Source organism: Dunckerocampus dactyliophorus, chromosome 13, assembly GCF_027744805.1.
Source record: "Dunckerocampus dactyliophorus isolate RoL2022-P2 chromosome 13, RoL_Ddac_1.1, whole genome shotgun sequence".
Classification (NCBI taxonomy): domain Eukaryota; kingdom Metazoa; phylum Chordata; class Actinopteri; order Syngnathiformes; family Syngnathidae; genus Dunckerocampus; species Dunckerocampus dactyliophorus.
In genome coordinates this window covers 16,478,081-16,490,134 of record NC_072831.1, presented here as the reverse complement: position 1 = coordinate 16,490,134, position 12,054 = coordinate 16,478,081, and the positions used below count along the sequence as shown (strand labels likewise).

The window sequence follows — 12,054 nt, the reverse complement described above, 5'->3', positions numbered from 1 at the left end:
GGAAAAGCATTAAAGTGTTGATTATTTATGATAAACATAGTATGAGAACAAATTGAAAGTGTCACATTTAATGGCTTAGAGCAGTTAAAATATTCATTATCTTCAACATTTGGATTTGGAAAGATGATCAAGTACCCACAATTTTCTGAGATATCTATAATGCAGGTAGATTAAAAATGCATTGTAATTGCTGTTTTCCTGTGGTCAGATTCACTGCAGCTGTCGCGCCTTAAGTTGGAACTGTGTCTAAAGAGTTGTGTGTGGCATGACGGGAGCTACATGGTAATCTATGATTATTGGTGGAAAAAGATGACCCGCACAAAGTCAAGATTTTGGCTTCATGCTGTGTGCTGACGGAAACGTTGCCCTGAAATGACACAAAATAATCTCCCATGAAAGCCAAGAGTAATAAATGTTGTGGGGGTCTAGATTAGCAGGGTTTTAACACAGCTGTGACAAGGAACCAAGCACACGTTCATATAATGTGCCCGTGTTCAAATTCATAGTTCTCACAACATGGAGGTGCTTGTACGCACAGTATGTGTACGCTGCATACACTCGCTGGATCTCCAGCCAGCACAGGGAAACCATCTCCCTTGATAGAACACATGGTGCATCTTAATTGCCCAGCAATCTTCGGACATACTGTTGTGGTTGCTTCCTAAAAATCCACCCTGCTAGTTCTGATATGAAAGAAAACAAGAGATGTTTTACAGTCATGCTTCACTCTCTAATCACCACCCTCAAAGGAGATTTTAATTGGAAGCACATAATCTCATGGCCCAGCCTCCTTTCCCGTATATTCACATACCATCGAGAAAAACACAGAAGAGCTTTCTTAAACCATGTCCCCAGGGGCCAAATTTAAGACTTCTCAGGTTCGCATTTAGTCAAGCACTCAAGCACACTTGTTTATTGATCCAGGGATCCCCCACTAAGTGTGTATACGCTCTATAAGGTGACCTATTTTGAGAAACACTACAGGAAACAATGTCTTACTTGTTTTTTTATGGACCTCTGCTCATTAGTTGTAACTTATAGGAAATGAGAAGTGGCGTTTCATCTGGAGTCTACCATCATTATGCTATGAGGTCATCTTGGCTTCTTGAGTTATGCCTCAAATCAAGTTCTTCATGATGTGAACCATTGACTCCTGACTCCTGACTCCTGCTACAAAACATTGCCATTTTGCGCTGCCATTATCTCACCACCTGTTCTGTCATATTAGTGTTTGAGCATTAACGCCTGTCTGTTACTTTAGCTTTCTTGTGACACTCCAGCCGGCCACTCTAATGAGGCCCAGTTAGCATTGCGCAATGCAGGAGACTGAGGTGTCGCTGCAGCACAAACATCAATTATGAATAACCATATGTGGTAGATGGCATTCCCCATTCTTTCCTGCGCCCCGCAGGCATCAGCAGATGGTTGCTGTAAAGATGCTAAATATTAGATGGTCGTTCATTTTTTTTCCCCCCAAGGTCCACATTCTCTTAGAACCTCTTTTTTGGCACTTGGCATCAGAGCTGCGATTAAGAAGGGAGATGTTTAATGGCGTTAGTTTAAGCGATCTGTTTTGTAGTGCTCAAGTTTTTTCTTGTCTATTCTGACTTGTGGGAAAACCGCTCTGGGAATTGTCTTGGATTACCTCATCAGTGTCCTTACTGTGTTACTGACATTTGTCGAAGGATTTGGACAGCCGGACTGAAAACCCCTTCACTTGTTTTGGTCTTTCAAATTAAAGCATAAAATATTTTCACTTGATCTGTTTCCTGTGCTTGCTTTCCCTCATTTTTTATCTTCTTTCTCAATTTCACTCTTGGTTTGTCTTTATTTCTGCTATGTTTTCCTGAAGCATGAATCTTCTCAGAGCTGTCTCCCACGGCTTCCACCCTGACTCATCTTTGCTGACTGAGCCCATTTAACCCTGCACTTAACAATGTTGTCCCAGAGTCATGCTCTCCCCGTTTTCACCTCCCCCTTGTTTCTCTCTCATCCCCTTTAGCAGAGCTTTATGTATACAAGTAAGATGCTGGCTCACACCCGACTGGGGGAAGTAGGCCAGAACGGTCTAAGGATTTGTGGGAGAGTTGGTTAATGCGTTCTAAAATTAGTCGGTTTACAGAAGAGCAGTAATGTTTACATCCACTTAATAGATGTACTCCTGTAGGGACGGGAGAGTTACTCTAACATTATCAGGGCTCAGATGAGGGTTCTTCCAACCATCTGCAATGCTGCTGCAGTGTCAGGAACAATAGGAAAAGTCAAGAGTCCATTTCTGTTCTTCGTGGTCCAGTCTACACTGAAGTGCTTTATTAGTGCTACCTGTTGGACTTGAACATGACTACTTGTAACTTTTCCAGGGCTTCTAATTTACAGACAAGTTTCCAAGCTGCAAAAATGTAGCGTCAATGGTACAAAAGAAAGTGCTCATGACACCAAAAAAAGATTGAAAACAACATTAACAAAATGAAAGTACTCACATAATAAAACATTTTTGTCATACTTCTGTCATTCACCAATTAGCAACTATAAAATACGAGCAAAATGAAGTTGGTCTGGCACACACTGTTTGGGGGAAAAAAGCATTTATTTTATTAAAAGTTAAAATAATCTTTCTGTGCACTAAATATCCCATTTTATGACGTGCACACCTACGGCTTATACACAAACCTGTTTCCTCTAAATGTAGTGGGTGCGGCTTATACACCGGAATTTACGGTATGTTGTTTGACTGGCAGTGATTGAAACTAACAGATCTATGCAGATTGCAAGGTACAAGACCAGTGAGCAGTGATCGTGCCTAGCTAGCCCTGGCATGAAACTCCATACTATTATGGTAAGATTTGCAGAATAGATCTAGCAAAAAAAAATGGATTTACTTACTGAAACTGACGGAATAATTGCAAGGCTAGAAGACAAGTGACAGAAATCACTTAGTAGTGGTGTCAGGAGGCATGAGATTTGGTCTGCAAGGACGAGACAAGATTTTAACATTTGAGGAAAGTACAGTGAAAAATTATCAAAACTATATGACAATATATTGCAATCTAGTTATTTTCTACTATTTTACACTCTTCTGCACGCTGTGTTTGCTACCGGCCCCTCCTCCCCCCACCGAGACTGTATGAATGACAAAAGGACTTACTCCGTTCATGCTGTTGGAACAAACACAGCAAAATTTGTTATCGTCCCAGGCCCAGTGCCCACAAGACATTTTTTTTCTGAACGAGAAATCTTGTCACGTTTTACTCTCGCAAGATCTTGTAACACCGCCACTGCAATTCATGTCGAGAACACTTTTCGGCAACCAGGTTCAAACAAACACAGCCATGGATGAGAGGCAAAGTGAAGAAAGTGACATACATCAATAACACAACAACATTCACTGATTGTGTTGTGATGAGTATGATAACGCACAAAAACTCGGCCATAAGTATATTGTTTTTACTGGCAGTGAGCAGCGATTGCTATTTAGTTAGCAATTTTGCATGAAAACCCATATTATTCTAAGATTTTTAGAAAATATTAGAACAAAATATGTGGATTGACTTACTACCACTTTGACATGCTTTCCACGGTCGAACGTCTTGTGGTTTTTGACTTTGTATTTCCATCTGTTTCAGTGCTTGTACTTCCCTCGGCCTCAGTCGAAACATAATCGGGACAGCTGACGGTAGATACGCTCTCCAGTAATACACACTCAGTCCCGACTGTCCTTTATCTGAGGCACAGTATCAAAACAATTTTCCTCAAATTGTGCAGAAATAACGGAGCATCTGACGCTGCGAATAGCATCTTTTGGAAATGTGACAACTTACTCTGTCTCCTCGAGTGCTGGAGCAAAAGCCTTCCACACAACAAGCGAGCATAATATAAAAAGTATATAGCAAACAAGAATTCATCCAAAACTGCACCACAAGAATTCAGAAACCATTATAGTAAATGAGAACTTGGCAGTAGGAGGGTTCTCGAAATGTCACTTCCTCCTCTTTCTCTTGTGAGAAGCATATAGAATGCAGCTATTATATTTTCTCTGCACCATCCACACGTAGTTCTTAATAACAACATAGTAGAACTGTGAGTGTATAGGTGGTCCTCCGCCAATGTATTAATCCACATACTCTTAGTGTTTCTTCGGCATGTGTACGGAACTAGGTCATTTTCTTTTTGTATAATATTAATGGCAGTGTGTACATAACTATTGAACGTCATAGCTCGAAACACAGAGGGCCAAGGACCAGTATTGCTGAAGTGGCCAGACACATAATCACTCATGACTCAGAGTGCTTCCCCACTGTCTCTGGTCTTAACGGCCTGTCTCTTGATCTCAGATCTTCGAGGGAGACGGTGGAGGTCAAGTGCATGTTGCGCCTCCGAAGAACACAGAGGTGAGTCATTGCCTTTCCCTCCCTTTGTCCAGTGTAGTTTGTGGAGCGTAGATTTATGATTTAAAACCTCCATTGAGCTCATGTCCCAGCACATCCGTCCCACTGAACCGTTTTATGTACTCACTGATCAGCGTGAAGGAGCTGGGGCAGGAACACACTACCGCCTTAGCCACCCAATCATGGTAACCTGTGTGGGTCAATTTCTTGTCTAAGATTAGAGTAAACATTCCTTCAATAGTGTCAAGCTAATGCAAAAACAGCATATTTAGCATCTTTTCATAAAGTGTTAAAACAGTTATACAGTATGGGCAGGGTCCAGTTTACAGCATGATTGAGTTTTAAGTGTTGACGAGAAGAGCCTGAAAGTGTGTTGAAATTGTCGACTGATTGAGCAGTGTGAACTTAGGACGTTTGGGCAGTTTAGCCCTCATTGCATTTGCATTCGTAAATGCCGACATCAAAGTAGAGAGATTTATTTCTCCAAACGTTCAGATCCAGAAATAACTGTCCTGAAACAACAATGGTACTCGTACTTTACTACGCAATCGCCATAAATGAAAATAATCATGTTTGGTTAGAATCTGGCAAAAGGACGCTGGTGAATTGCTGGATCATTCCATTTGAGTTGACAATCATACAATATTAAGGGTTCTAAATTCCCCTGATTTCACATGTACTTGTCAAGCTTTGTTAATGAGACAACTAAAGATGGTAACCTTTTTTTTTAATTAAAAGATTGAGAGCTTGCCTGGGTGCTAACAAATACAAAGCTCAATTTAAAAGTGTCTGTTGTGCTTGAGTGTTAAGGAGTTCCACAGTGATTCATAGTCTGTGGTTAAGGTGACAAATGTCAAAAGGTACCCCTATCAAAGGCCTAGAAACGGAGCGGAAGCGGGTAGGGAAACAGTACGGTTTTTCATTGGTAAATGCTTTAATGTTGCTTCTAATGTGGGTGCTTCCCCTGGGTTGAATGTTTCAATCTTCCTGGATTCAGGTTGTTTTGATGTGGGGAGTAAGATTTCACAGCAAGGGTAATGCAGGAAGGCAGTGAGGTAGAGGTTAGCCTGACTATTGATTTTTGTTTACACAGTTTTCCTCCCATCTTAATGACTTGGCACCCATTTGAGTCATAAATCCCCTGAACGATTCTATCAAACAACCATTTTCCACTAATCCTGTGAGATGAAGTCAAGTGAAGGGTGTATTTGTACTGTACTACCTCATTTGTATTATTGTCTGTAACTGTGTTCTTTAGTTGGTACACTGCGTGGCTGCCTCTATTGAGCAACGTATGGAGAGCAACACTGGTACTGAAACATGAGGATGCATGGCCATTAATTACACTCATTATCCGAAACTAAAGAAAATGGTAGTGACACCCCATGCAGATAGAGTACATTAACTTCCACTCTTCTGGAAGACAAGATTTTTTGGAGGCTATTGTAGTTTATTCAGAATTTGGGGCATGAGAAGTTGGACCTTTATGTAAATTGTGGTCGCTGATTCTAAATATTCCATCAAGGTTTTTCCATCAGCTATAGTTACTGAGAGATGATATACCCCTAACTGTTATGCATAGATAAATTTTAAAATCAATAAATCAATAAAGATTGATGCCCAGAAATCACTATTATTGCCTTTTTGATTAATAGAGCTGTTTCCGCCATGTAGAATTTATTTATTCATCAATTTGTCATCACATTGCAGCATGGATTACTGCTGTTTCATAACATGACATGCCCATGAAAAGTGCATTTACTATTAGTCATTTGATAAGTAGCTTTCTCAAAAAGAGAGTTGCTAGAAAGAAATGAAGGCCATATTCTTATTCAGTGAATTCAATTGAATATATAAATACAGTATATCCCTCACTAGATCGTGGTTCGAACATCGCTCCCTCGCTCCATCGTGGTTTGTAAAAAATTAAGTGGTTGACTATGATGGCCTATCATTAGTCAAATATAGAAAGATTAGTCATATGTAGTATACTAGTTAATAGACGTCAGTAATCTTACGTTGATGAGACATTACATTTCCTTGACACTACATGGAGTCAGTAATGGCATGTCAGTAATGAAAAAAGTTCTCCTCCCATTCTGTGTGGAAGTGGTATGTTTTTGGCTTCTTACTTGTCCTTCTTCCCCACTCCATTAGAAACCCTTTAAGTTTAGAACAGGCTAACTATTTAGCTCGGTTGCTATATGCTATGAGCGGCGGCCGTCTCATGTCCTTGCAGAGATCCCGTAGCCTAGGCATTAGTGTTGAGCAATGTGGTGTAAACAAAGAGCAATAGGAGTGTAAAGGTGTCTATAGGGGTGTTATTTCATGTCTACAGGGCTCTAATAAAGGTAAACACCGTATTTTAGAAAGTCAGAAACAGGTTTTCTATGCTCTAACTACGAATATTTTCTGTATTAATTAAGAATTGCGGAAATTGATTTACCGAGGTTGGGTCTGAAACCAAATAACTGCGATCAACGAGGGATGATTATACCTGGAATCAATTATACAATATTTTTTTGTTTCCAAGTGTAAATTACTTTTATTGTAAGATAAATTATGCTATTTTTCAGGCACTGGGTCCCTCTTATGGATACGTCACTGTTCCATTGTGTATAGAAGTATTATAGGTGGAGCTTTAGGGAAACTGAGAGTAATGCTGATTTAATAGACATAATTGAGGAAAATTGTCCCAAATTGTCAGCAACTACTCGGCTGTTTCTTTTTCAAGGTCAACCAATCTATTTTTGGCCATAGTATTTGTGTTCCTCGGTTGCTAAGTGAAGCTGAAAGGGTGTATTTATCCAGTTGCCACTGTCAGTTGCTTCTCATTTCTGGTTTTAGAAAGTGTTCCGCTTTTAAGTGGAAAGACTGAACTTTCAGTTTGAATGCAAACATGAATAGCGTACACAGACAGACCAAAGAGGGCACTTGTTGATGCTAAAACGCATGCCTTCTCTGCAGTCCTTGCACATGTTCATGGAAGGTTGACCAGGCAACCGCCAGCTTGTTCTAACCCTCTGCCCATGAATGGGTGTACAGTGGTAAATCAGCTGCTGCTAAGGTCAGCAGAGGCAACAAAATCTTAGTTTTACAGTCACGCCATCGTGCTGGGTCACAAATGGGGTGGTTATGTAACCAGTTGCCGTGTTGCCCCATCCTTGGTTAGTAAGCACTGACCTCACATCCCTAAATGGATTTAAAAAAAAGTGAGTACAGTAATCCTAATTGGTTAATTGGTTCCAGACCCAACCGTGATGAGTGAATTACCGAGAAGTAGGATTTTTTTATTATAAATGGAATATATTCGTAGTTAGAGCTTAGAAAACCTGTTACCACCTTCTAAATATGGGTTTTAACATTTAACAGTATTGGAGCTCTCTATTGTAGACTTGAAGCAACACCCATATAGTCACCGTTACACTGGGATTACCCAGTATTGTAGACATTCGTACATTATAGCGATTTAATTTCTTATTTATTATGTATTGTGTAAAACTAAGACATGAATAACACCAAATTAAAAGGACAAAATGAATGCCGACCCACCATCAACCAGTTCAAGTTCCAGCCAAGGTTTTCCACAAAGATTATTACAGCGCTGTTTGCTGTGTGTGGTAAAAGGCAGTGTGCTAGCATGAATTAAGTTGAGACAAATGTGCACATTAGCACTCAATAAGTCATCAAATCTTACCTTTATGCATTCCCACATAGTATCAGCATTTGACACCAAATATGAGGTGAAAGAAAAATGTAGTCTATCTGTGCGGCATGAGATAAAGTTGGCACACGCACAATGGACATGCGTCAAGTGAGACGAATGTAACATAGAGAATCTGGCCACTTTTCAAAATAAAAAATAAAAAAAAAAGAAATAATGGAAAGTATTTTTTCTTTCTGTGCGGCCTGGTACCAAATGACCCACGGCCCGTAGATTGGGGACCACTGCACTAGGCTGTTTGTCTGGGTGGCTGAAGGTATTTGTCCACAGTTTCTGAAACACTAAGTCACCCGCACATCAATAAAAGCCCCAGACACACGCTGCCACACACCACTCTGCGTTGTAACTAACTCTAGTTGTATTTTAAAGTTCGGCATATGCTCATATCATTGCAGTCGCTAAGGCACTTATTCCTCTTGTCTAAACCGCAGCATCATGTCATCTTTTTCCAGAAGTGCTGAATCACTAAACTGCCTCATTCAGTGAGGTTTGGTTCATTTGATATGACTGCTTCCTCCAAATCCAGTGCCTTAACAATTGTGGTCACAGGCTGTAATTTAGTTTCTCCCACAGACCCGTAACGCCACAGTGGCAGTTTTCCTTCCAGAGACACTCAGTCTGAGGCAACCCCCCTCCCTGCTGCCTAGGAGGCAAAGATGAGGGCTAAAAGGCTCTGCATTAATACCCGGCTGAAACTTCTTTATTATATATTATATATTCTTTGTTATATCTACAATATATCTATCTTGGTGCCAATGCCTGCCAGTTGATGCATAACAATGTTCTTGTACACACAATCATTACAATGATGATTACACAGCGCGACCGTCAATGTCAAATAACTTTCTGGAAAAGGGTTTTTGTATGAAATGTTTGATCCACAGTTGAGCCTTTTAGATGAATGGAGCTGCGCTGATTTGCGGGCTGTTACTAAGAGCCTGCTCCTCTCTCCCAAACCCATGTTCAACTCCCTTTCTTCCTCTTTTGCTTTTAACCCTGCCTTATCTCATGCTGATAGTCTCCATCCCTTATTGTCTTTCCAATCATGCTGCAGAGGATGGACATGCTCACCAGTATCTACTCCATGTCGCCCCCTGAGGGCAGAGTGTGGGACACCATCAGCTGTGGTACAGACGTGCTAACCTGTGTCCACATGCCAGATGGCTTGACAACCAGAATTAATGTTGGACGGGAGCAGACAGCCGCGGAAATCCTCTCTGAAGCCTGCAAGGTGAGGTTGAGAACAAGAGAACAATATGCCTGATGTTTTTCGCAAATGCGGTACCCCATAAAATTTGTACAGAATGATTTACGTACTTTACATACTACATGGTTTGTTGATTGCTCAAAAAAGTTTACGCATTGTTGGAGCAGATACTGTTATTGTACCCTCCCATGGGGACTTAAAGCAACAAACCTATTCATCCAATGTCAACTTACAAGGTCCCATAAGGCTGACAGATAGGCTGTAATCCCCAGGGTGACAATTTTGTTGACCGCAAATCTCTCATTGCTGACTGTAAAGTCTGTGAATAATTCACGCCTCTACCATAGCGCAGCTGTCGAACCAAGCGTTGGCGCATGAAATATGTCTGATGAGTCTGCGCACACAAGCTGCTGAGCATTAAAATCTCTTGTGTGAACAGGCGAAACAGCTGGACCCAGACCTGCATCGACTGCGTCTGCGCAGGCAGGCAGGACAGGACACAGACATTCGATCTGTGGCTCCCGGCGAGCTGGTTTGCAATTTGGTGAGGACAAACCAAGTGTGCATCTTTATTATCCACATATTTATGTAATTATAATAATCTGTCTGAAACTACCTTGTAGGTCGGTGGCCATTTGGAGGTGGTCCCAGTTAATGTGTTTACTCTGAGTATGAGCAGAATGAGCGGCATTGGTGATTTTGGTGAGTCAGCCTCAAGAGATTTTGATGTGTAAAACCCCCTTTGCAGATTCATCTTTATCCTATCATTCTGGTTGTCTTCCTCCTTCCAGGATTTGCAGTAACAGGGAATATAGACTGTCAGAACAACAGTCGGATCTTTGTCAGTGAGGTGCTTGCTGATGGATTGGGCTTCACTGAAGGTGCCAACAACAATGACATTTGTGTTGCATGCGACTGGTGCCTCTGTTGCAACACATTTTGTTTGCGTTCCAGGTTTGCGTCCAGGTGATGAGGTTTTGATGCTGAATGGCCGCTATGTGTCAGGCCTAGACCTTACACTGATTCAGACCCTGTTTGCCGGGGAAACCCTTGACTTGTGCCTAAGGCGGGACAGAACCTTCCCTCAAAACAGCGCAGTCAACCACCTATCTCCCCCAGCATGCAAGCTCAGGGCCAAGTCCTCCTCAGGTACGAATGTACTCACTAAAAAGGCTCCATACATAATACATGCACACCAAAGTATCAAATCAAAAATGTAAAAAAAGAATGGGTCTCGTATTACGTCTCGTTACATTGACTTGTACTTAATAAAGTGCCCAGTGAGTTTTAATCTTGAGTCTGTAATCTTATAAAGAAAATGATTTGGAATTGTCAGTGTTCTACACAATTGTCAGAATTGTTAGTGGCATCAGAAATAGGAAGGAGTGAGTTATGTCACCTAAGCAGTATGTCAGCTTGGTTTAAACCAACCTGAGGTACCTGGACAAATGTACCATGTATATAGCCGCAGGTTTTCCCCTAGGATTTTTTTTTTTTTTAAGCTGTGGTGGTGGGCTGCATGAGAGGGCGGACTGCTGCCGCTGTGTCATGCCTCTGCTGCGTCTGCATTTTTTTAATATGACAAATAGCAATTTTGTATGACTTACTTAATGTTTTTCAACAACTAGCAGGACATGAAGCGAGAACATTACAAACTGTTGGTTTAATGGCAAAGTTGCTGAGAGCCTAGAATGTCGAGCCTTCTTTTGTTACCTGACCTATTTAATCCAATAGTGCTATGTAACTAGTACAAAAGTACAACATTTTCCACTATTTGACACAAACCTAAATTTAATTTGATGCCTGTTTTAGAGTAATACGAATACGTGGGAAATGAATTGTTCATTAATATATATAGTTCAAAGTGAAACAAATAACAAAATAATTTAAATATGTTTGTTATAGAAATGTGTCTAGTATAAACGGTATACATTCATAGTCCGGGGTTATGATAAAAACTACTTTGACAAAAATAAAGTAGAGGTGAGCTATTTGTGTTTTATGAGACTGCCAACATTTAAATGGCACTTTTATTTACAAAGCACATCTCCACTCAGTGTGCCCCTTTGTCCTTAAATACAGGTGTCATGTTTGAATAGATACTAAGAGGTGAAGCAAATATTCTATGGTGAACTACTCAACATCAGCTGGTGAGCTGCTGCTAGCATACGAGCATACGAGCTACCTGTTGTAAGCGTCACTGTCTAAAGCTGCATCCACCATGTGTTTCAGGTACACAACTTCGACACAAAACTAGTGTTTTTGAAGACAAGCCACAAGTATTATAATGATAGCAAGAGAGCAAGATTGTTAAGTGACGCGTTAAAAAGCAAGTTGTGATGATGACTGATGATTGAAAACGAGCGTGCTAGATGCCGCCAGGCAGGCATGTAAACAAAAATGCCAGAAATTCAAATGGTATTGAAACGTAAGCAATTACACGTGCTGGCATAGATAGGCTTAGCGACAAGATGTCATGAATTGACTACACATTTTACGGGCTATTGTTCATTCTCCCGATAATAAGAAACAAAGTGAAAGTCAATGCAAGACGTGTCGCGTATCTGGTCATACATACGCAAGTGCCAGCAAGGCAGACTGGCGATTCCGGTGTATGCTTAGCAAAATTAAGTGCAGTGAAACATTTTTACGTCATTTTAAATCCATTTCAAACTAATTGTGGTCAATACGTGCGTAAATAATAAGTTATTCATGTATCTATATAGCATATACAGTAT

General features: G+C 40.7%; 1 protein-coding gene across 6 annotated transcripts in view; it reads left to right on the top strand.

Moving 5' to 3' along the window:
- The window catches only part of tiam2a (TIAM Rac1 associated GEF 2a), a 107,599-nt gene that overhangs the window by 69,375 nt on the left and 26,170 nt on the right, over positions 1-12,054 (top strand). For 5 of the 6 annotated variants that reach the window (XM_054796599.1, XM_054796594.1, XM_054796596.1 and 2 more), the window contains exons 9-14: positions 4,332-4,388; positions 9,164-9,340; positions 9,756-9,860; positions 9,940-10,018; positions 10,108-10,197; positions 10,271-10,465. In XM_054796599.1, the coding sequence (XP_054652574.1) occupies positions 4,332-4,388; positions 9,164-9,340; positions 9,756-9,860; positions 9,940-10,018; positions 10,108-10,197; positions 10,271-10,465 (703 nt within the window). The remainder of the gene's footprint in view (positions 1-4,331; positions 4,389-9,163; positions 9,341-9,755; positions 9,861-9,939; positions 10,019-10,107; positions 10,198-10,270; positions 10,466-12,054) is intronic. The other variant, XM_054796600.1, reaches the window with a different exon arrangement.